We start from the raw sequence: 24,501 nt of genomic DNA on the forward strand, positions 1-24,501 counted from the left end.
CACCTACGGAGTCACACTAAACATCGACAAGTGTAAATTCGGAGAAGAACAAGTAGAGTTCCTCGGCTATGAAGTTTCCCAACACGGCATCAAACCAACCGAAGATAGAATCAAAGCAATTGCAAATTATCCGAAGCCCCGAAACGTGCAAGAACTACGAAGATTCCTCGGTATGATAAATTTTTACCGCAGTTGTTTACCTCATCAAGCCGATCATCAGCACGAGCTAAACAAATATTTGCATAATACAAAGAAACACGACAAATCGCAAATAACATGGACGCCGCAATCCGAACGCGCTTTTGAAAATTGCCGCCAAAGCATTCTCAAAGCGACAACACTCACTCATCCCGTGCACAACGCGCCTCTGTGCTTACTCACCGACGCCTCGGATACCAGCATAGGTGCCGTGCTACAACAGAAAGTCAACAATATATGGAAACCGCTCGCCTTTTATTCAAAAACTATGAGTGAGACACAGCGCCGCTACAGTGTGTACGACCGCGAACTATTAGCGATGTACACAGCTGTTAAACACCTACGAAGACTAATAGAGGGTAACGACTTAACAATATGCACGGATCATAAACCCCTAACGTATGCACTAACACGTGGTCCAAACAGCACCGACACACCGCGACGAGAGCGCCAACTTCACTACATTAGTCAGTTTTGTAACAATATCAAGCACCTGCGCGGAGAACAAAACCAAGTAGCCGATGCATTATCTAGAATCCATGCAATAGAGTGCCCAAACAACATCGATTACGACAAATTGGCCGAAGATCAAGAACACGACGCCGAGCTGACAGCACTACGAACAAAGCCGAATTTAAATTTCACGACAATCTCACTGCCGGGTTATCAGCGACCGATAACGTGCGAAACATCGACCGGCAAGATTCGTCCGTACCTACCGCGCGACTATCGCGTGGCTACGTTCAAAGCGCAACATGAACTTAGTCATCCCGGAGTGAGAACTACTAGGAAAGTAATAACATCGAAGTTCTTCTGGCCTGCGATGAACAAGGACGTCGGAATATGGACTAGAGCGTGCATCGGTTGTCAGCGCGCGAAAGTACATCGGCACGTCGTGAGTCCTCTCGGCGAGTTTCCCGCTTCTCAACGATTCGAACACATACACATCGACATTGTCGGACCGCTGCCCACATCAAACGATTATAGGTATATTGTCACAATGATTGACCGCTGTACTAAATGGCCGGAAGCAATACCTACGCAAGACATAACCGCGGAAACCGTGGCAAACGCGCTCTACGATGGGTGGATTTCAAGATTCGGTTGCCCGCTTCGCTTAACCACGGATCAAGGACGTCAATTCGAGTCATCGTTATTTAAAGAGCTCACTAAGAAACTGGGAATAACAAGACTGCGCACTACACCCTTTCACCCACAAGCCAACGGTCAAGTCGAAAGATGGCACCGATCTTTAAAGGCAGCGCTGATGGCGAGAAGCGCAAATGCAAACTGGAGCAAAGAATTACCAACCGTGTTGCTAGGATTACGCACCGCTCTGCACGAAGATTCAAAAGTTAGCCCCGCACTAATGACGTACGGAGCGACATTGCGCCTACCATCCGATTTTATTATGCCCGCCAAATCAAATATCGACGATTGCGAATTTGTGCGACAACTTACTGAAACAATGGCAACACACTCACCAGTGCAAAAGTCTCGCGCGTCAGAGAAAAACACGTTCGTGTACAAGGACCTCGCAACTTGCAGCCACGTGTTTCTTCGCAACGACACAGTACGAAGCCCGTTAACCCCACCTTACGACGGGCCGTATGAAGTCCTAGAACGCAACCTCAAAACGTTCAAAATACAGCTGCCACTACGTACTACGACAGTCTCAATCGACAGACTTAAACCCGCACATATATTCAAGGAAACTACTTCATCGAACATGTTTTCGTCGCCCGCTACAGCTGTGAGGTCAACACTCTTGATGCCTACGCCGCCAGCCGCGCCGCAACCGCCACCGAACGAACGATACATTACGAGGGCCGGCCGAACCGTCAAGCCAAACGTACGCTTCGCTAGGGAGGGAGTACTGTAGCGTACTTACCATACATTACCACCAGTACCAAAATACCAGAATACCACACCTTACATTACCTCCAGGACAAGCCATTACCATAAATAATAGACAAACCAGAAGAAACCTTTATTCAAACAAGAGCAGTTGACTTTCATGTTTACGTCCTGACAAGGACCACAGAAACAAGTTTGCTTTCACCAGAAACAGGATTGACTTTGATGTTTACGTCCTGACAAGGACTTCAGAAACAAGTTCGACTTTTATGTTTACGTCCTGACAAGGACTGCAGAAACAGGAATGACTTTCCTGTTGGCTGTCCTGAAAAGGACAATAGAAACAATAAGGAGCTTCGAGGATACACAGCAGAATCAGCAATTCTTCACGAATACTCGTATCGTCGCCGACTCGCCGCAATCTTCCAAGACGTCCACACCGCGCTGCGCCGCCGATCAAAACGCGCGCCATATTTATACCGAGCCGCGAAACGCGGGGCGCGCCTGCGCGACAGTGACTCGCGCCGCGCCCGCGCTACACTAGCGCCGCGATGCGGTGCACAACACCCACTACTTCTAAGCTTAGTTTGTAAGATATATATACGATCATTTTGTAAATAAATTATGGTTATACTCTTGTCAAGTTCTTTTACTCAACCTAACTCAAGACCGCTACTCTGCTCCCTACAAGTTTATCCATAAATTTCTGCCAAAGGCTCGGCGCGACCTTAACGCCGAACATTAGGCGGTTCACCTTAAAAGTGCCTCGATGCGTACTTAGTGTTTGTAGCATTGCGCTTTCTTCATCCATTGTCATGTTGAGATATGCCTGGGTGATGTCGAGTGTACAGAATAGTTTACCTCCGTTCATCTCTGCAAATATATCTTCTATCATAGGTATTGGATATTGTTCATCTTGTATGACTTTATTTAGTGTAACTTTATAATCAGCGCACAATCGGATACTCCCATTCGGTTTGACAACTATAAGACCAAAGGTATAAGGTATAAGGTGGAGTTTAGGTTCACCACAGTTATGTTGTGAAGCCAAAAACGGAGAAAATATAATAATATATAGGTTTAGGTATTATGTATCCAACAATTATTATGTGTGATTTATACTACTTAGTTTATTAATAAAAATATCATAGTAACGCATTTTGTTTCACTCAACAAACCAAATGTCCTGAAATTAGTTAATAAATGATAGTCACTCTTCGGCAAGTTTCTCAGATTTTGATAATCTAGTCAAACAGAAGGCTTAAAGGTATACGACTAAAACGAAACGAATGTAACTTTCATTTCATAGCTGTATCAGGTTTTACTGTACAAATTGGCATAAGATTTTAGGGAATATTACCGCTTTTAGGTGGCCGGGCTGAAATATAATTTCAAGTGATTATTCTTTCTAAATATGTATTATAATTTAAAATGAAAGCGTTACATGTATTCTATATCTCTATATCTCATTATGTACTGGTATTAGTTTTTGGTAGGTGTTGCAGTTTTACTGTTTTATATTAACGAAATAATTTCAGCCCGGCCACCTGCAACCGCTAATATTTCGTATGCTATTGCATTTTAGTATTCGATTTTGTGTTACATATGCATAAATTATAGGGTACATTTCATCTGTAGCACAATATTGCCAGTATTTTTTGTAGATTAGTGGGAAACAAGGTGGCCGGGCTGAAAACGTCAGGCTGGCCCGGCCACTAAGAAGTGCACGTAATTTCTTTTAAAAAGAGTTACATTGAAAATGAAGGTGTTACATATATTAGTATACCCGGGTACATTGGATTGATAACAATCTCATTATTAAATTCCATGGGGCCGGGCCAGCCTGACGTACATAAATTATTGATATAAGTATTCCTGAACGTTTTGTAAATTCCCAGCTCAGTTAAAAGATCTAATTACTCATGCCACTATGCTATCATTTGAATGACAAATTGTACACAAAATGGGACAAACCCGAGAGATTATCAGTTCAATAACTTTATTGATAAACTAGTTGACCCGCGCGGCTCCGCTCACGTGTAATCATGTTTTTTAAAGCCAATTCCCGCACTAAGATCATGTATCTCGGTGACTTTTACAAACATATAAACAACGGACACTAAGTCCAGCCAGACCCGACTATTTGTGGATCGCTTAAATAATTACCCGGGAATCGAACCCGCGACCTCTCGCTGCAAGTGTAGTGGCGTGGCGATCTCATTTATCACTGCGCCACGTAAGCCGTCAGTAATGTTACTATTTGTCGCGTTAACACACAAACTCTATCGGACGTTCTTAGGAGCGTACAGGATTACGCGCGGGAAAGCAGCGCGCTCTTCGCTCGCAAGGGGTTACCCCTTTCTATCAGTATAGTACTTCTTGTTGCTTCAACAACAAATAATAAAAACAACAAAAGTCGCGGGTAAAACCTAGCTCGAAATTATTGAACTTGATAACGAATCCATGTTATATAATAAAAACTTCGCTTGCGTCACAAGAGAATGGATCATAATTTTCCCCGTTTTTGTAACATTTTTCGTTATTATTCCACTCCTAATAGTTGCAGCGTGATGTTTTATAGACTAAAGCCTTCCTTGATAATTTTTTTCAATTCGAACCAGTAGTTCGCGCGTTCAAACAAACAAACAAACTCTTCAGCTTTATAATATTAGTATAGACTAGCTGACCTGTGCGGCTCCGCTCGCGTGAATTTTTTTAATGAATTGCGAAGCACTCGATACATACACACCTACACATGAAACTGCTAACAACTCTTTTGTCATCTAATGGTTATTTACGAAAGGGACCCGAAGGGCACACAATGTGACACAGGCTCAGGCAGGCCTTATTTCCTGTGGTTACCTTCTTTTCCGCTCTCATCTGTATCCGTACCAGTTTACAGTGTAAAATATAATACTTTATTATAGACTGACCATTGCCTACCCGTCTGGATTAATAATTGGTCATGTGTTACGAACTACAACGCCATCTGTTAGTTGCGACGAACAACGACAACAAACGAAATTACTCGGTTTGCCACCTAGAATATCCCGACCGCACCGGAACCACGTAAACCAACATTTTTGTGTAATATATCATACAACATTTATGTTTGAAAATCTTATAAATGTATAACCTGTTTCAAAGGTATTTTTTTACAATAAAGCAATCAAAATAAATTAATTAGGAAAAACATGCTGTGTTGCGGACTATAACGCCATCTATTGGTTGGTGCGAACAACAGGTATCGATACGGCCGGCACTATATATGCGAATGTTGTGAAATGGATTGCAACGCCATCTATGGTCTCTTTAGAGAAACCGCAGGTTCAAAAGATTTCTACGTATTTTTTTCAATTTTCTAAAAATCTATGAAATTTTATGCGATAAAAAGTATCCTAAAAGTTGCTCCACTACTTATTCTATGCATATACCAAATTTCAGTGCATTCTAATCGGTAGTTTTTACGTGATAGCGACACATACAGACGGAGGACAGACAGGCAGACAGACAGAAAAGAAAATTATAAATTGCAGATTCGGTATCAGTATCCGTTACTAAACATCCCCCATTGGTTTTTTTTTAATATATTCAATGTACAGAATTGACCTCTCTACAAATTTATTATAAGTATAGATAAGTGCTTCTACAGTAAGAAGTTATCTTTAGTTTACGGGTTGCGCGTGTACTAACATGTCATCTAAAATGGAGATCTTAGCTCTCATTTTAATCATTGGAGTTTCAAATTTGGGTAAGTTTATTACATAAAAATCATTTTAATTTTATTTCAGTGGTTTTCTATAGACTCCATATTTTTACATCAATATGAATATACTAAATTAACTATGACTAATTTACAAAAATATTTACGATCATTATACGAAAATATTGAAATAAAGCTAAAATAATTCTACAGGGCGTCGCATTGTAAAATTCGCCCGCATTATAATATATTTTTCTTTCTGTTCTTTTTAAATTAGTTTTTTGTGTGTTAACTATTTGAATAAACCTTACGTGAACCACGAGGACAAAAATTCTATGTTCTTAACAATAGAAAACATTATTTTAACATTAACTAGCTGACCCACGAAGCTCAGCCGCTTTTTTTTGTTTTTTTTTTATTCTCCATTACATTCCAATTTCTCAAAAATAATTTTACGGAAGCAATGTGTCTTAGTTGAGCCGATTTTGAGCCACAGGTACCAGGCTTGCATAACTTACAAAAAGATCTTTTGAAATCAGAATGTTCGGCTCGTAGACAAACTTTAAGTTTTGCGCCATCTGTCGTGCAGTAACTGAATTAATACCATAACTAATTCATTACATGACATGTATACAATATTCTGCCGATCTATTAACTATATTACTTTTTTTTTCTATTTTGTGTATAGTAAATATCTTTTATATTTTTATTATATTTTAGACGGTGCGGCGTTAGACTTCCGATGTGACTACACTCACAATGGTTCTGGATGGTTCAAATATCATTCAGAGTCTCTAACGTGGCATGACGCTCGACGCTTGTGCCTTTCTGAAGGTTTGACAGTTTTATAATATTAATAGTATTTAGTAAACTGCATGTTTGACAGTGGTTAATGTGGTTACCTCGCGCAATAACTATTTATTTATTTATTGAAATCTTTATAACAGTTTTAGTAGATGTCCCACAAAACAACTGATGCAGTTCGACTGTAAGATCGTAAAATTATGACAATATAATAAATAATTAATTAAGTACATTATTTCAATAACAAAATGCAAGCGCTCAAAACTTATTAATTATTCTTTAAGTAAGTATCATTTAAATTTGTTCTTAAATATATAGTGCCGCGTGTGGTGGCTTGGAAACCCACCCGGGATATATATTTGTGTGATGAGCACCAGTATTTGTACCGAGCCTCGTTGTCAATTTACCTATATAAGTATGTATTTAGAAGTATATAAGCATGTTTATCAGTTATTTGGTGACCATAATACAAGCTCTGCTTAGTTTGGAATCAGATGACCGTGTGTGAGTTGCCCCAAAATATCAGGTCGGGGAAAAAGTCTTTTCGCTTTATAGTATGTATGAACTTGTAATAAAATATATAACTAGAATGAGAAAAGACTTTTTCCCCGACCTAATATTTATTTATTTGTTTATTTACTTAATATTATTTAACAGGTGGAGTCCTGGCGTCTCCGGAAACAGATGATATAAAAGCGACTATGATGAGCCACATAGAAACAGTTATATTTGTTGGTTACTACGCACAGACTGTACAAACCACTCGCTATTATTCCGTTGATGGTAACTTCTTTTATTTTCCATGCTTTGTCCTTGGTGATAGCCGAGTGGTATAAGTTGGCACATCCCACATAAGTGGTCGACAGTTCGTACCCGAGGCAACACACCAATGACTTTTCCAAGTTATGTGTGTATTAGAAATACTTATCTCTTGTTCCAACGGTGAAGGAAAACATCGTGATACAACCTTGCCATGCCATGTGTTAAATTAATATACTGTCCTAACGATTGGAGCCTTTCAAATTAAGCAAATGTTACATTAAATAATTATAATCAGGTAAAATATACTTAAACTAAGAATAACAGTACAATTCACCAACGTAAGTTGACGTAATGAATTAAAAAAAAAACAAAAGTAGCCGCCATTTTTTTCTTTTTCGTCCTTTTATTTTTCGGCAGGTTCACTTGATGTTGCCTGGTTGCCAACACATGAGAAGTCATCAGATCAGTTCTTGAAGGTATGCAAAGTCCCCAACCCGCACTTGGCTAGCGTGGTATCCTCAGGGCTAAACACTCTCTCATTACGTGAGGAGACCCTTTCCCAGCAGTGGGACATTAGTGTAAGGTTTCGTCACGATGTTTTCCTTCACCGTTAGAGCAAGTGATAATTATTTCTAATGCACACATAACTTAGAAAAGTCATTGGAGTGTTGCCTCAGGTTCGAACCTGCGACCACTTGCGTTGGAGGTGCCGACTTATTAATAAAAAAATACTTAAATGAAATATATTAACATTATTATACTAAATGTTCCTCGCAGGTACAGAAATAGAAAATTCTTCTTGCAAATATGCCAAGTTTGGGGACGACAGTTTGAACAATACAAGTTCTGTTACCGAGAGTTGCGTCTCTATGGACCTTACTGGTAAATTGTCTATGGCATCTTGCAAAGAACCGAGACCTTTTATATGTTATAGAGCAGATATTACCGTCACGGTAAATGACTGCGGCACTACTGACCCTGGTAAGTTTAAAACAGTTACAATTTATAAACGTGTTGTACGGAGGGTTGCTAGATGGCCGGGATTTCCGATTGTCCCGGAAATTGCGTGCTGTCCCGTGACCCGTAATTTCTCTTTGTGGTCCCGGAATGAGAAAGTACTTGTATTTAATAAATAAACTATGATGTAAGATGTTTTTTTTCTAGTCATTCCTACCTAATGTAGTCTCCAAAGGGAAATCAAAACTCTGATTCCGTTCGTGACTCGAAAAATGTCCCCGAAATCGAACCTGGATCTGGTAACCCTAGTTGTATCACAACACATAAAATTATCTCTTTTTGGGATAGACAGAGATCAAAGAACGTCACTTGGTACGATCCTTACAAACTTCCCTTGCTTCATTCACATACATACATGTTGTCATACAGGACCGCCGGTTACGAGTAGCACCTGACATTTTTGCAAAACATCACCGATATCATCTGTGTAGATCTTTCTAAAACAGTGGTTCCCAACCAGAGGTCCACGGAAGTCAAAAAATGGTCCGCGAATGACTTTAAAATTTTCAGGATGATTATTACACTATATTTTTAACTAGCTGACCCGCGCAACTTGGCTTGCGTCACATATGAGAGGATGGGTAAAAAATTTCCCCGTTTTTGTAACATTTTTCACTGGTTCTCTGCTCCTATTGGTAGTAGCGTGATGATATATAGCCTATAACCTTCCTCGATAAATGGACTATCTAACTCTGAAAGAATTTTTCAAATCGGTCTAGTAGTTCCTGAGATTAGCACGTTCAAACAAACAATCAAACAAACAAACTCTTCAGCTTTATAATATTAGTATAGTATAGATAATATTAGTATAGATAACAATAATGTTTTTAGAATACCACTACAAGGAGCAGACTGGCAAATGTTACAAGCTACATACGAAACGGCAGGCATTTGCAGAAGCACGGTCAACTTGCCAAGCTGAGGGCGGCGATCTAACTGTCATCAACGGACCGAATGAGACCAAGGCGTTACAAGAAATATACGATTTGTACCCAGAGGACCAATTATTTAAGTCAACTGGCTACGTTCATACAGACTTTGCAATTGTGGGGTTCTTGCAGTCAGAAAAGTCTGGTTGGAACTGGGTCAGCGTTGATGGTGTGTTCTTATACTAGAAGGTAGAAAGTAATGTTACCGGCTGGGACGTGGAGTATCCAACTGGAGGTACCGCGTCCTGGCCACTTTATGGTGACTGTTGAAGGAACACCGTCAGGTTTTCAGTCGGTATGCCCAAAATTAAAACCGGAACGCCTAGCCGGCGGGAGAGCCCGACAGACCCCCGCTTCCTTCCTGGAGCGGGACATGCAGTAATGCATTTTCCTGACGAAAAAAAAAAGGTAGAAAGTAATGTTACAGCCATTAACGTGTTAGTCTCATGTAATAGGGGGCGAGCCTTTTGCTGTTTACGAGATTTTCTATCAAAAAATACTTAGTGACTTGCCCGGAGTTAGGAAATTGGGTTTGTATACCTCTATCAGACGTACGAGTGTGAAGGAATAGAAGTGTACCGGTGTAATACACACACGCGCGACACTATAAACAAAGTACTGCACCGAAGTTTCAATGAACCCTAGCCTCTGTAGCCAAATATAGTCTAACTGGTAATTATTATCTAATGACTAACTATTGCCCGCGACTTCGTCCGCTTGGTTTGAGACTTAAGACAGAATTTTCATAAAACTTACATCCCTGGGAGTAGAATTGATAAAATCCTTTCTTCTCGGATGCCTACGTCATAACATCTAACTGCATGCCAAATCTGCAGGCCCATCCGTCCAGTGGTTTGGGCTGTGCGTCGATATATCACTATGTCAGTCAGTCACCGTTGAATTATATATATTTGGATTAAGTCAAGTTATATGTTTTCAGGCCAACCTATCAAAGATGCTGGCTTCCCGGACTTTGCGGAGCATCAACCAGACAACTCGAACAATAATGAACACTGCGGGGCTCTGTTCCGAAAAGGAAACTTAAATGATGTCAACTGCGACACACGATACTATTTCATTTGTGAAAAGAATCCGGAATACACTACGAATTGTAGCAAAATGCCCAAAACTGCATCAATATCGGCTCAGTAGAATATACACTTTATAAAGCAGTTGACTATAACTCAAATCTCGTTCTCTTTATAAAATGTCAAGTACTTATTTTAGTATAGAAATACAACATAGTAACGTCTAAGTCTTCATCATGGAGTCTTCTTAGAAAATTCTACCATGTGACGTCCTCATAATGCAGTCTTCTTGGAAAATTCTACCATGTGACGTCTTCATCATGGAGTCTTCTTGGAAAATTCTACCATGTGACGTCTTCATCATTATATCTACCAGGAAAATTCTACCATGTGACGTCTTCATCATGATGACGATCAGGAAAATTCTACCATGTGACGTCTTCATCATGATGACGATCAGGAAAATTCTACCATGTGACGTCTTCATCATGGAGTCTTCTTGGAAAATTCTACCACGTGACGTCTTCATCATGAAATCTACCAAGAAAATTCCACCATGTGACGTGATCTACATGAAAGCTATCAGGAAAATTCTACATTGTGACGTCTTCATCATGAATTCTACCTGGAAAATTCTACCATGTGACGTCTTCATCATGAATTCTCCCGGAAAATTCTACCATGTGACGTCTTCATCATGAATTCTCCTGGAAAATTCTACCATGTGACGTCTTCATCATGAATTCTACCTGGAAAATTCTACCATGTGACGTCTTCATCATGAATTCTACCTGGGAAATTCTACCATGTGACGTCTTCACCATGAAGACGATCAGGAAAATTCTACCATGTGACGTGATCTACATGAAAGCTATCAGGAAAATTCTACCTTGTGACGTCTTCATCATGAATTCTACCTGGAAAATTCTACCATGTGACGTCTTCATCATGAATTCTACCTGGGAAATTCTACCATGTGACGTCTTCACCATGAAGACGATCAGGAAAATTCTACCAAGTGACGTCTTCACCATGAAGACGATCAGGAAAATTCTACCATGTGACGTCTTCACCATGAAGACGATCAGGAAAATTCTACCATGTGACGTCTTCACCATGAAGACGATCAGGAAAATTCTACCATGTGACGTCTTCACCATGAAGACGATCAGGAAAATTCTACCATGTGACGTCTTCACCATGAAGACGATCAGGAAAATTCTACCATGTGACGTCTTCACCATGAAGACGATCAGGAAAATTCTACCATGTGACGTCTTCACCATGAAGACGATCAGGAAAATTCTACCATGTGACGTCTTCACCATGAAGACGATCAGGAAAATTCTACCATGTGACGTCTTCACCATGAAGACGATCAGGAAAATTCTACCATGTGACGTCTTCACCATGAAGACGATCAGGAAAATTCTACCATGTGACGTGATCTACATGAAAGCTATCAGGAAAATTCTACCTTGTGACGTCTTCATCATGAATTCTACCTGGAAAATTGTACCATGTGACGTCTTCATCATGAATTCTACCTGGGAAATTCTACCATGTGACGTCTTCACCATGAAGACGATCAGGAAAATTCTACCATGTGACGTCTTCACCATGAAGACGATCAGGAAAATTCTACCATGTGACGTCTTCACCATGAAGACGATCAGGAAAATTCTACCATGTGACGTCTTCACCATGAAGACGATCAGGAAAATTCTACCATGTGACGTCTTCATTATTAAATCTACCATGTGTCCAAGGATTTTTAGGAACATACAAACAATAGATGCAAAGTTCAACAACTATTTGTTGATCGCACAAATAATTGCTCCGTGTGGAAATCGAACCTACGACACATGGTAGTGGCGTAGCGACCATCTTAAGTAATGCCTAATTTTGGCAGAAGACATTAATAGAATATTATTATGAACATTGTGAAATAAAACGAAAGAGCTAACCAATGTCATGATATTTTATTGTATAAATTAATTTACAGCAGACAATGTATTTTATTAATTACAGGCGTGATTTTAATCTAATTGCTTGACATATAGATAATTTAATAACATTTTCATACGAATATTATAACTACTTATTGAAAAATAAAGTAGAGTTGCTGATGGATACCGCTAGATGGCGTTACTTGCATCGAACGTGTGGCGCCATCTATTATTTAATGAAGTAATATCGAATATTGGACTTTACACGATTATTTTTTAACTTATTATATAAGTCCGTTTAATTACTGTCGAAAAAGTACCGGTTAGCGAATAAGATAGTTTTTAACAGTATTTTCATACATTAACTGTCACTCAATCTAACAAGTGAAACAGTTCCAGCAATAATTTCAGCTGTACATAAATACATCGATAGACGCCATTAATATATATTTTATCGTAATAGGGATATGTCATTATAGTTAGTATTTAGTTCGTTTGCCAGATTATTGGAAAACAGACACGTATATTTTTGTCAATATTACGTTATTCAAAAATACGACAATATTTTCATCTGACGCCATATGACGTCACAGCGGGACTTATATTTATTGATTATTTATTTAATTTATCTTCGTTTCAAGCAGCTTCGTCCGGGTATAGTTGATTGATTCCTATAGTAATTGTAATCCCATCGATCCCATACAATTAATTAAAATTTAATTCTTGGCCCGACTGTTACAAACTTAACTTTAGTTGTTCAAAATTTATGCGCGTAGGTACATTTCAGTGATTCATTTTTATTTATATAGATTTAGTTAATTTGTGTCGTGTTATGTCTAATATTTTTCAATAATCTAACAGACGAATTGTTTTTTTACTTGAAACATCCCTATTATATGATTATTATTAAAATTTACAATTTCAACTCATTGCAAGCAACTCACGATTTTATTTTTATTACAAAATTTTGAAAAAATATTCGCTAATAAATATATATATTTGTTTTTATCAGTGCGTACTATTTTAATAAAATATTTTGACATTTAATTCGCCTACAAATAGCAATATCGATTAAAATAAATATAAAATTCCTGAATCTATAAAGCAGTAACATAAATACACACATGGCAACATTACCTAATTTATTTTTTAAAATTACATTTTTTTCGTATATTTTACTGAATTTAAATGTGTACGTAGGATATTTAAGCTTTTTCTATATTTAATTGTCTATATAAATGCGTGTTGCCATGTATAAAAAATACATAAAACATTTTGTACAAATTAATATTTAATCAATAAGGTAAAGTATCTTAACTAATAATATGCTTTAAAATCTTAGATATACTGGGAAAAATTGAGTATTTTCACCTTACTTTTATTTTAATAGTTTTCTTTTCATTTTCGAAATACAAAAATAAAATCTCGCGCTTTTCCCATAGGGGTAGGCAGAGATCAAATAAATATTGTTAGCTTGATTTTAGAACTACATTTTTCCCCAATATATCTTAGATAAAAATCTTAACAACACAGAACACACAAACATACAACGTAACAAACAACATTATTTATACTCTCCCAGTCCGTTTTATTATTATTATTTACCACAATTTAAGGGAATATTCCCGACACTGGCAACACTCGAGCCATAGACAAGATTACACCAAAGAGTTTTTACTCAGAGTCTTTATTTTTAAATGATTAAACGGGAAACCGACGTTATAATATATTTATCAACAAATCTTACAAAACTCAGCAAAATCGATCTTTTTAGACCATATTATTTTATAAGTCTTTAATTCATTAAAATATAACACACTATTTCAAATTCAACATGCATTTATACAAAATATCATATATCAAACAAAACTGTCTTATTTAATTGCAATAGGAAATAGTTCACAAAGCTTAGTCATAGATGGCACCACTGATGTTACTTTAAATAATTTTTTTGTCAATGTAAAAAGGAGTTATCGGGTAAAAGTTTGCCAAATTGTATTAGAAAATAATTCCCTAAGTTTTTAATGTATTTTAGAACACATATTCGGGTTGGTACGTACGGTTGGGCGATATTTCTCGAATAACAAAACCAACTCGAAGCAATTATTGCACTTGTTCCTTCAGGCAGGATCCTGAAGACGTAGTTTATTTGTAATGGACCGAGTAAATTAGCATTATGGATACTAAACACCAGTGGCGCATCTAGCGGGAGAATACGACGGTCAGATTTTCTATACTATTGAGCGATAAAAAGGGTTATAGAAATAATTATTATATCAAAATTACATTAAAATTGTCCAAAAAGCTTGAACCGGGCGTCGAACTGAGGACTGCACAGTTATAAATATAATTTTGAGTTTATTGAAACGCAAGTTAAATTGCGTTTATTATATTTTAGAATATTTACATACTAAAATCACGCCTTCTTTTCATAGGGTCAGGCAGAGACCACAGAACGCCACTTGGTACGATCCTTACAAACTTCCATAACTTTTTCATGATATTTTAATGTAATTTTTCATAATAATTCATATATTTATACATCATGTAAGCGATGCAGTCCTGTTGATAAATTCAGTTTAAAATTCGGTTTAAGTCATTTTAATATACTGCAAAGGATTTATTTCTTCTGTATGTTTCAGTTTCAAATTTTTGATTCATGTCGATCTGTGAGTAAGCAAAACTTGGCGCGGTGACCGCATAGTGGTATTAGAACAGGGCGTCTCCGTGCTTCGGAGGGCATGTAAAAAGTCGGTCCCGGTTGTTATCAATTAAGATAACAGTCGTTAAGCCGCGGTAAACGCTTTTCGAGCGGCTTGAACAACTTTGACACTAGGTTGACCACTAACCATACGACAAGATTAGCCCTAAGGTTCACACGGTTACAGTTTAATATGAAACTGTCTAAAAATGTATGCCGTCTTCTTCCTGTTTTGGGGGAAGAGGGCCCATCCGATGAATTTGCCACAGACCTCGGACAGTATAGTTACGCTACTGCCACAAGGAGCGAGAGCTTAGAATATATAAATAAATAATAAGTATTATTGGACAACTCACACGCGGTCATTTGATTCCAAACTAAGCAGAGCTTGTACTATGGTACCAAATAACTGATTAACATACTTATAACTTCTAAATACATACTTAGATAGATAAATTGACATCCAGGCTCAGAACAAATACTAAAAAAAAGCTTCTGGACTCAATGTATGGGCGCCTTGTATCTCGGTAACGCGCAAATCGATTAACGATTTGCGGCAAATTCCCTGGACACGGTCTAACTGAAACTTTGAAAATCATAAGTGTCAATATTTTACGTAATTCTTTTTGAGGCGGGAGAACGAATTCCCAAGGTTGTCGTCAGGCAAGTGGCTGTTTGGAAAAACATCAGCGAAATGTCTTGACAGCAATGTTTCTAAGAAAAGTGACAGTTTTAATAATTCTGAACGACTTTATAGGATAGCAGCTAGAACTCCATGTAGCCCATTCTTACCTGCGTTGGGATTTACAAACCGACTCAAAAAAGGAGGAGATTCTCAATTCATCGTACCACCACAAGTCGACTAAATGAATTATTTCTTTCTTTCGTATTTTTCGAAGTTTATTACTGTTACTGGATGGACCGATTTTGGTGGTTTATAACATGGCTTCTAATGACCCATTTAAATTTGAAATTTGATCCAGTATCCTTAATTTGAGATATCCTTACACATACATAAATAATTTTGTGCTATAAACCTGCCAAAAACTATTTAAAGGATTGTCTGGCGTTCCCAAGCACTGCTTATAATAATTTTAGATATATTTTTTTGATAAAAACCAATGCAGTATATTAAAATGTATATTTTTATATATTTGTGTGTATAAATATATCTTATATACAATAGCAAAATGCAAGAATATATCCATAGCTTACTAACAAACGTGTTGTAAGCTGTGATTAGTTACACAGTGTGTTGTCACTTACAATCAATGTTGAACTGTATATAAGTGAAGATATAACACTGTATCACTAATCACAGCTTACAACACGTTTATTATTAAGACTGTTTATTGAGGAATGTGTAAAATTGTAATTTGATATGAGAAAGACTAATTTTAATTACACTTGAACTACGGCCATTGCCAATATTCTATCAATGATTACAGATAGATTGCTATCTAAGATTTATAGGTCAAAATGTATGCCTGAGAGTTATTTAATACAGTTCTTGAAGGTATGCAAATTCCCCAACCCGCACTTGGCCAGCGTGGTGGACTCAAGGCCTAACCCCTCCCTCATTACGGAAGGAGACCCTTGCCCAGCAGTGGGACATTATTGGTTATTCTTAAATGTTTTTCTAAATATGCATTAAAATTAGTCTTTCTACGTATAAATATGATGAATTATAAATTTTAAATTAGTATAGATATGTTGCATTTCGGGTCAAAAATTTACTGGACAATATAGCCAGAAATCGACCCCATTAAGGTCAAATCGACCACAAGATTTTTGACCAAAAAAAATAAAGTAAGCCTGCCGATTGTTAGAGTCAAAATTGAGCCGAAAAAAATTTGACCGGTAAAAAATCAGGTCAAAAAATTGACCCAATAAAAAAAAATTGTAAAACAACATCAATGGATTAAAAACAAAAGATTTATTGTAAATTAAAAACACGATTCCATATTCCCTATCGCACTGAGTATCATAATTTTATTATTATTTTTAAATTACATGCATTCATACATAATTTCATTTATTTTAAACTTTCGCGTTGCATGTTTATTATATAAATAGAAAACGGGAATTAACGCGAACATACATTTTACCATACATAGCTTGACGTTTTGGCTACCTCGCACAATGTTAATTGGGCCGAAACTTCAAGAAAATCACAGTAGTTTATGTGCAAGATAACTTTAAGCGTCTGAACATAGCAACAAGACGCTTTATAGTAGTTGATATATAACTACAGTAGACGTATACGCGGAGTGCGTGTGAGGGAACGGAAGCACGTCGTTGTTACGTCTCCCTCACACATACTCCTTAATCCTTATATAAGTCTCTTGTATTTATGTTTCGACTTCTACACAGTGACTTGTTGCTATATTCAGACATACAAAGTTAAGTGACGCTTGTTTTCATTAGCATACTTCTTCTCGTAGTAGCCGAAACGTCAAGAAATATAAAAGAAATGTTTACGTTAATCCCCGTATATAATATTTATATAATAAAACATACAATTTAAAGAAATCTAATCATCTCGTAAACTGTAAAAAATAAATATGTAAAAAAAACTGCAATATTTTTTTTGGGAATTAAAAAAAAACATAATAAATAATAACCAAAAATCACTGCATTGAATTAAATATTACAAATAATTTATAGTTAAAAAGAATTTCATAAATAATATATAGAATTTTCTCACTCTTTTCTAAAAAGTGTCATATACTTTAAGAGAGAAAAGATTTAGAACTGCTGAATCGATTTATGTAAAACATTTGCATTATTATAGCTCTACCTGCGGGAAAAACTGAATTTTCTTTGCCAAGATTTATAGGTATTGTAAATGTGTCTCTTTTGGTAAAACGGCTAAGTCGATTTAGATAAAAATTTACAAAATGATAGACCATCTCATGAAAAAATACCAATTTTTAACGGACCAAAGAAAGAAACACTACACATTTTAATGTCTACATCCTCATATGAGAAAATGTACCAAAATGTACCAATTTGGATAAAAATCTAGATTTTTTAATGATTTTCTCTCTTATAGTACATGATACAAGTTAGCGCTGTTCAGTTTACGAGACTTGATCAGGAGTTGATCAGGGGTTGATCAGTGATTGATCAGAGGGTGATCAGCTCTGATCAACGACGGTGTCGACAGAATCTGTTGCGCTCATGCAGTCGCCAGTGGGCGCCACTTTCGACGACTTGCCAGTTTTACCCACAAATATCTCAACCTCCTGTAAAAAAGGGAAATTTTGTTGTTAATAATATGACTATAGACTGCCTTTGTAGCACAATCGAATATTGACCCCGGGTTCGATTCCCAGTTCGAACAAAATGCTATAAGTCATTTTCTAATGTGTATATCTTGAAGGTATGCTAAGTCCCCAACCCTCAAGGCCTGACCGCTCCCTCATTCTGGGACGAGACCCTTGTTAAGTGGTGGGACAATCCAGCGGCGAAAGACCACCAGTACTATACATGGAGCGGCTGCCTATCGGACCTCCACAACCCAGTTACCTGGGATATAACACGATACCCTTCGGTAAGACTGGTTGTCAGACTTTCGAGCTTCTGACTTCTGATATATGTATGTTTGTATAAAACAAGTTATATTTACCTGACTGCCTTCAATCCCCATATGTGTGGAGGGCTCGGCGCTGCCCCCCGGCGTGGCCCGCGCCGCCAGCTGTCGCTCGCGGGCTACGCGCCTGGGTACAGACAGACAAACATACTATAATATATGTGTATATAATTAATTTATGTTGGTTAGGGAGCATTCAGTGTTGGGTCAGGCAATTGTAATGGTGTCCGATCATAGAATGGAGAATAGATTACATTTTTGTTGAAAAATAAAAAATATCATTGGACAACTCACACGCGGTCATCTAATTAAATAAGCAGAGCTTGTACTGCAATCAGATATGTCCGTATACCCAGCAGGGCCCTTCGTCTGATTCGATTGAATACTAAAGTTTCACTTAGGTAATATTTTATACCTTCCGAATAGTGTAAGTAAAATAATTGTACCTCAACAGTTATGCGAGAAAATTGAATTAATTTCCAGCAGGGCCCTCCGTGGTTTGAAGGTCTTCAGACCTGTAGTGTATGTGCCTGTATAGCGGTGCATTAGTACCTTTAGATTATCTTTGTTTTCTTGAAAAAAAGTTATTAGTTTATAAGAAATATACCTAGAAAATGTTTATAATGCCAGCAGGGCCCTTTTTTGTTTTGGGGGTTTCAGTCCAAACAATCATATTTCCTAGCAGCATTCTATTTGTACTTTTCAAAAAACTTATCGCTTAATTCAATATACCTACCTACTGTAAATTTTCCTACTAGGAACTTTATTAACCCACACTGAACAACGTTTGATTGAGAATTCTTATTGCTACAACTATTATTGATTTTTGTCAATCACACTTATTTGTTGTTGTAATTCATCATTGAGTAGGTACTTTTTTCGAAGATATTAATATACGTACCTGATATAACATACGAACTGATTTTAATTTAATTGCTTGCATCACATAAATAATACAACAATAAGTATATGCGATGTTATGGTAATTATGATTTTGGAGATTTATGAGACTGGAGAGTGACATAGGCTACTTTTTACCGCGGTAAAACCTCTCATTCATTTGACCACGCGGGTGGAGTCGCTGGCAACAGCTAGTATAACATACAAACTGATTTTTATTTCATTGGTCGCATCACATAAATAATCAAATAATAAGTATAGCCATCTTTAGATATCAGAGTAATTTTATTTTTTTAGATTTTTTTTATCTGATTTATTTACATATTATTATTCATTATTTGAATTAAGCGATAAGATTTTTGAAAAGTACAAATAGAATGCTGCTAGGAAATATGATTGTTTGGACTGAAACCCCCAAAACAAAAAAGGGCCCTGCTGGCATTATAAACATTTTCTAGGTATATTTCTTATAAACTAATAACTTTTTTTCAAGAAAACAAAGATAATCTAAAGGTACTAATGCACCGCTATACAGGCACATACACTACAGGTCTGAAGACCTTCAAACCACGGAGGGCCCTGCTGGAAATTAATTCAATTTTCTCGCATAACTGTTGAGGTACAATTATTTTACTTACACTATTCGGAAGGTATAAAATATTACCTAAGTGAAACTTTAGTATTCAATCGAATCAGACGAAGGGCCCTGCTGGGTATACGGACATCAATCAGATGACTGATAAACTTACTTATATACTTCTACATATAAGGTCCGGAGAAAAAGTCTTATTATAGTATGTATGAACTTGTAATAAAATCTTTTCTCTACACAAAAAAGCTCGATATTTGGGTACCTCACGAGCTCACTGAAAGAAATCTAATGAACCGTGTACTCATTTGTGATTCTTGAAGCAAAAGTAAATTTTATTACAAGTTCATACATACTAAAATGCGAAAAGACTTTTTCCCCGACCTAATATATAAATTAATATTTGAAGAACAGATGCTTGTGTTCTACATACAAATATTTGTCCAGGGATTTGAACCCACCACACGAACGTTAATATTGTGGCTAGATTAAACCACTGTGACAAACGTGCAGTTATTAATCACTGTCTTATAATAAAGCTGTGATTAGTTATACAGTGTTATATCTTCACTCATATACAGTTACAACATTGATTGTAAGTGACAACACACTGTGTAACTAATCACAGGTTACAACACGTCTGTTTTTGTATAGAAAACATAATCTTAGGGGTAAATATAGTGTAAGAAATTTAGGTGGGAAGGTTTCAAAATGGGCAGGGCTTTATGAAACCAAAACCTTACTCTTTTTTAGATCCAATTTGAGAGAGCTACAAAATAATAGATTATAAAATAAAATAAGAATTTCACACTATTTATGATACATTTAGAATGAAAATATCCTACTAATGATATAAATGTGAAATTTGTGTGTATGAATGGGTGTATGCACGTTTGTTACTCTTTTACGCGAAGATTACTGGACGGATTTTAATAAAATTTAGTACACTGATAACTGCTTAAAATCTGTATTAACACATAGGATACTCCTTACTATGGATTTTTTTTTACCCACGGACGAAGTCGCGGGCAGTAGCTAGTATAACTATAGTCCACGCGGATAATCACTGCATAGTATAGTCGCTTCCCGCGTCTGTCTGTATGTATGTATGACTATCTTTACAACTACGCAACGGATTTTTCGCACAAATATTTGTTCCGTGTGGGAATCGAACCCACCAATGACCACCTTAACCACTGCGCCACGCAGGCTATATATGTTTGTCTGTTATATACCTGCGATGTTCCAGCATAGCTTTCCTGTCGGCCTCCCTCTTCTCGGCGGCCAGCCTGGCCTTCTCGTTGTGCTGCGTGCTGGCGGCGCGGGGCCGGGCGCGCGCGGGGGTCGCGCTGCTGGCGGCCTTCTGCTTTATTGGTGCTGCTATCTGGAATTTAAACAGCATTTTTTGGTTAATTGAGGATTTTTATTACTGTGTCTGTGGTTTAGGAGGTAGTGTGTGTAACTCTTGAAGTAGGGTTCGATTCCTGGGTCGGGTTATGTTACTTTCTCTACTACCTTATCTGGGCCTTAGATTCTAAATGGTAGAATAAGAATGTATCTAATACACTTCTGCCTACACCTCTAGAATTGGAATAAACCGAATTATCCAACTTAGTTGGTCATAGGGTCACAATTTTTTAAGATCAATATTATTATAATCTCAATTAATCAAAACAGGTCTAGTTCAAAATGACTGGCAGTGTAGTGAGTCAAAAATTCTTAAACTCGGATGGCAAGGCAATGTTTTCCTTGCCTTTTTGCTTATTTTTTTTGTGGCCCAATTTGATCAAGTTACAGTTTCAATACTACTAAATTGGAAATTGATCGTGGATCAAAATAACACCAAAATGTACCACATGGGCAAATTGTCCAGGGCTAAAAGTGACCTAAGCTCCTGAAACTTTTGCTACTCCTAGTCCCGCTCACCTCTTGCCAGTTATTAGCCTTCAGCTCAGCTATGTGCGAGTAGAGCGCGTTCACATTGTTGACCTGCAGACACACCATGTCCCAGAAGCCCTGCAGGTCCTCAAGCGTCGTGGGGAACGGCTCGTCCAGCCGCTCGTTGATGTTGTTGTAGCAGAGACCTGGAAAGTGTACAAGATACAATTAAAAACGAGTAAATTAACACTAATTAACTTTAGTCAAGGTGCTAGTCAAATCGCGTGATTTGTGATTTAGGACAGCGTTTTCATACAAACTTTCATCCCCTATTATATTTCGTTAGGAGAAGAATTGATGAAAATCCTTTTTTAGCGTATGCCTACGTCATAACATCTACCTGCATGCCAAATTTGAGGCTGATCCGACCAGTGGTTTGGGCTGTGCGTTGATAGATCACTATGTCAGTCAGTCACCTTTGAGTTATACATATATTATATTGTAGTTGTATATATTTAGACTTCAGCTTTATAATATTAGTATAGATTACCGTAGTAGTCTTTCTGTTAGGCAAGTAAGTCTTCCCAGTATGAGGGAGAGTTTAGACCTTGATTGTACTACACTGACCAAGTGCTAGGCGAGGGTTATATTAAATTAAGAACTGTTAACGTAACTCTCAATAAAGCAAGGTTCTATTGATTTGAAATTTAATATGCAATATCTGCGACTGCCTCCGTGGCGTAGTGGTTTAGGTCACCACGCCGATACCATTGAGTCGTGGATTCGATTCCCACACGGAGAAATTATTTATGCGATCCACAAATAATTGTTTCGGGTCTGGTTGTGCTTTGTGTCCGTTGTTTGTGAAATTTCCCGCGACACAAGAGCAATTCTTAGTGCGGGAGTTGTCTTTTTATAATAAAGAAAAAAATATAGAGAAGCTCAAATATTTCAATAAAGTGTTTACCTTCAAACTGCTGCATTTTCTGCGTGGCGAGAAGCCTCGCCTTGCCAGAAGCAGCGCGCAGCAAGCCCAAGATCTCCTCGCTTACATCCTCACGATTCTGAAAACATTTCAGCATTTCCATTATTTAAAAGAATTTATTGTGTACATTAATGTTATGGTCTGCAAAGCTTTGGGATCCAAGGCTCATTGAGAGACCAAAATCTAGCATTGAAAATATCCTTAATATTGTATCCTTCATATAAAGTTCTTGAAACAAATGCATAATATTTTTTAGACCCATATTGTCCAATTGTTGGACAATGATTTTCATCATACTTTTCCAAAATTAACTAGGATCTGTCTCTAGTCATACATATTGAAAAATAGTTAATAGGTAGTTGGTAGATTTTTTTACAACATAATAATTCTCTTATTTATGCATACAAACTGTAAAATAAAGTATGATACCTAGATAGTATAGGCAAAATCACTTGGCATCAATTTTGTATCAATACGTGTAATTTTTGAAATACAGCTATTTACTGATTTTCAGATACAGAGAATAATTTAATTTCTTGAACACAATATTTTTTAAATCAATTTACAAATTCTGATATTCCATTCTACTATAAGTGTATAAAACTTAACACCTGTCGAAATATAAATATATGATAACACATTAATATTATAACAATTGTGTGCATTTACATAATAAAATTGAATATTAACTCATTCTGTAAGGTCAACACCACTCGTCCTCTAAAATTTTAATAAACCAATGTTGTATTATAATTTTAATATTCAAAAACATCTTTTATAAAAACTACTTAGCTGACTACACAATTACATCCCCTATTTTCACCACTTAGGAGCGGATTTTTGAGTTTTGTGAATAATAAATATGGATCAATTTTAAAAAGGTGATTCCTTAATTTAGATATTTGCAATAGATATTTGGATAAATCTTATTAACACCCAGGGAATCGAATCTGTGAGCTTTTAGTTGGCATTAACACATTAAAATCCTACAATTACTTTTTGCCTGCAAATTCGTCCATGTCGAAAGATTCGTTATCCTTCTTTTAGAGTAATTCCATGTTAAATTGATTGACATAAACTATCTGTGTGCTAAGTTTCATAGAAATCGATTTAGTAATTTTACTCCAAATGCTCATACATTCATACATATTCAAAATAGCTAACATTTTGAGAATATAAGCAAGAAAAATAGATTCAACATAGGTAGTTTTGGACTTTGGCAGCTGTAATTACCAGGCTAACAAGATAGCCATAAAGAATTGAATTGTCGAAACAATACAACAGCAATTAGTCTCGGCTCTCATATCCAAGGATTAACAATTATATTTGTGAGGTCAATACATTAGGCGTGATTGAAAAGAGTGGCCGTGAGTTGCGCGCTAGTTCTTATCAAAAGACTTTAGGCCAACTTTCGTCAAAAATATAGAACTCTTTAACGATTTATGCTTTCCTATACACAAAAAAACTACATTTTTCTTTAAAAAATGTCCATCTTCTTGACGTCAATAACATTTACCAAATTCGAATGACATTCATTGAGCACTACCAAACAAAAGTGACAGAGATAGGCATAGGTAAATAATAACTATATAAACATAAAAATTTA

At 36.9% G+C, this 24,501-nt stretch overlaps 2 protein-coding genes across 3 annotated transcripts in view; one reads left to right on the top strand and one right to left on the bottom strand.

The window, feature by feature from the left end:
* Window positions 1-5,700: 5,700 nt before the first annotated feature.
* Window positions 5,701-10,522, top strand: LOC142984561 (macrophage mannose receptor 1-like). The gene is made up of 6 exons (XM_076132268.1): window positions 5,701-5,806; window positions 6,479-6,592; window positions 7,220-7,345; window positions 8,102-8,305; window positions 9,173-9,439; window positions 10,211-10,522. Exons 1-6 carry the CDS (start codon window positions 5,749-5,751, stop codon window positions 10,420-10,422), a joined length of 981 nt encoding a protein of 326 aa, XP_075988383.1. The 5' UTR covers window positions 5,701-5,748; the 3' UTR covers window positions 10,423-10,522.
* Window positions 10,523-12,261: 1,739 nt separating this feature from the next.
* The window catches only part of vlc (disks large-associated protein 2), a 55,489-nt gene continuing 43,249 nt past the window's right edge, over window positions 12,262-24,501 (bottom strand). For both annotated transcript variants that reach the window (XM_076132267.1, XM_076132266.1), the window contains 5 exons: window positions 22,878-22,974; window positions 21,959-22,116; window positions 21,268-21,416; window positions 18,580-18,670; window positions 12,262-18,196 (listed from right to left, as the gene is read on the bottom strand). In XM_076132267.1, the coding sequence (XP_075988382.1) occupies window positions 18,089-18,196; window positions 18,580-18,670; window positions 21,268-21,416; window positions 21,959-22,116; window positions 22,878-22,974 (603 nt within the window). In that variant the 3' untranslated portion in view covers window positions 12,262-18,088. The remainder of the gene's footprint in view (window positions 18,197-18,579; window positions 18,671-21,267; window positions 21,417-21,958; window positions 22,117-22,877; window positions 22,975-24,501) is intronic.

Source organism: Anticarsia gemmatalis, chromosome 27, assembly GCF_050436995.1.
Source record: "Anticarsia gemmatalis isolate Benzon Research Colony breed Stoneville strain chromosome 27, ilAntGemm2 primary, whole genome shotgun sequence".
NCBI lineage: Eukaryota > Metazoa > Arthropoda > Insecta > Lepidoptera > Erebidae > Anticarsia > Anticarsia gemmatalis.

Coding starts and splice junctions, on each gene's coding strand:
- LOC142984561 (XM_076132268.1), top strand. CDS start 5,749: ATGTCATCTAAAATGGAGATCTTAGCTCTCATTTTAATCATTGGAGTT. Junction 8,306..9,172: donor CTGCGGCACTACTGACCCTG/GTAAGTTTAAAA, acceptor TAATGTTTTTAG/AATACCACTACAAGGAGCAG. Junction 9,440..10,210: donor GAACTGGGTCAGCGTTGATG/GTGTGTTCTTAT, acceptor ATATGTTTTCAG/GCCAACCTATCAAAGATGCT.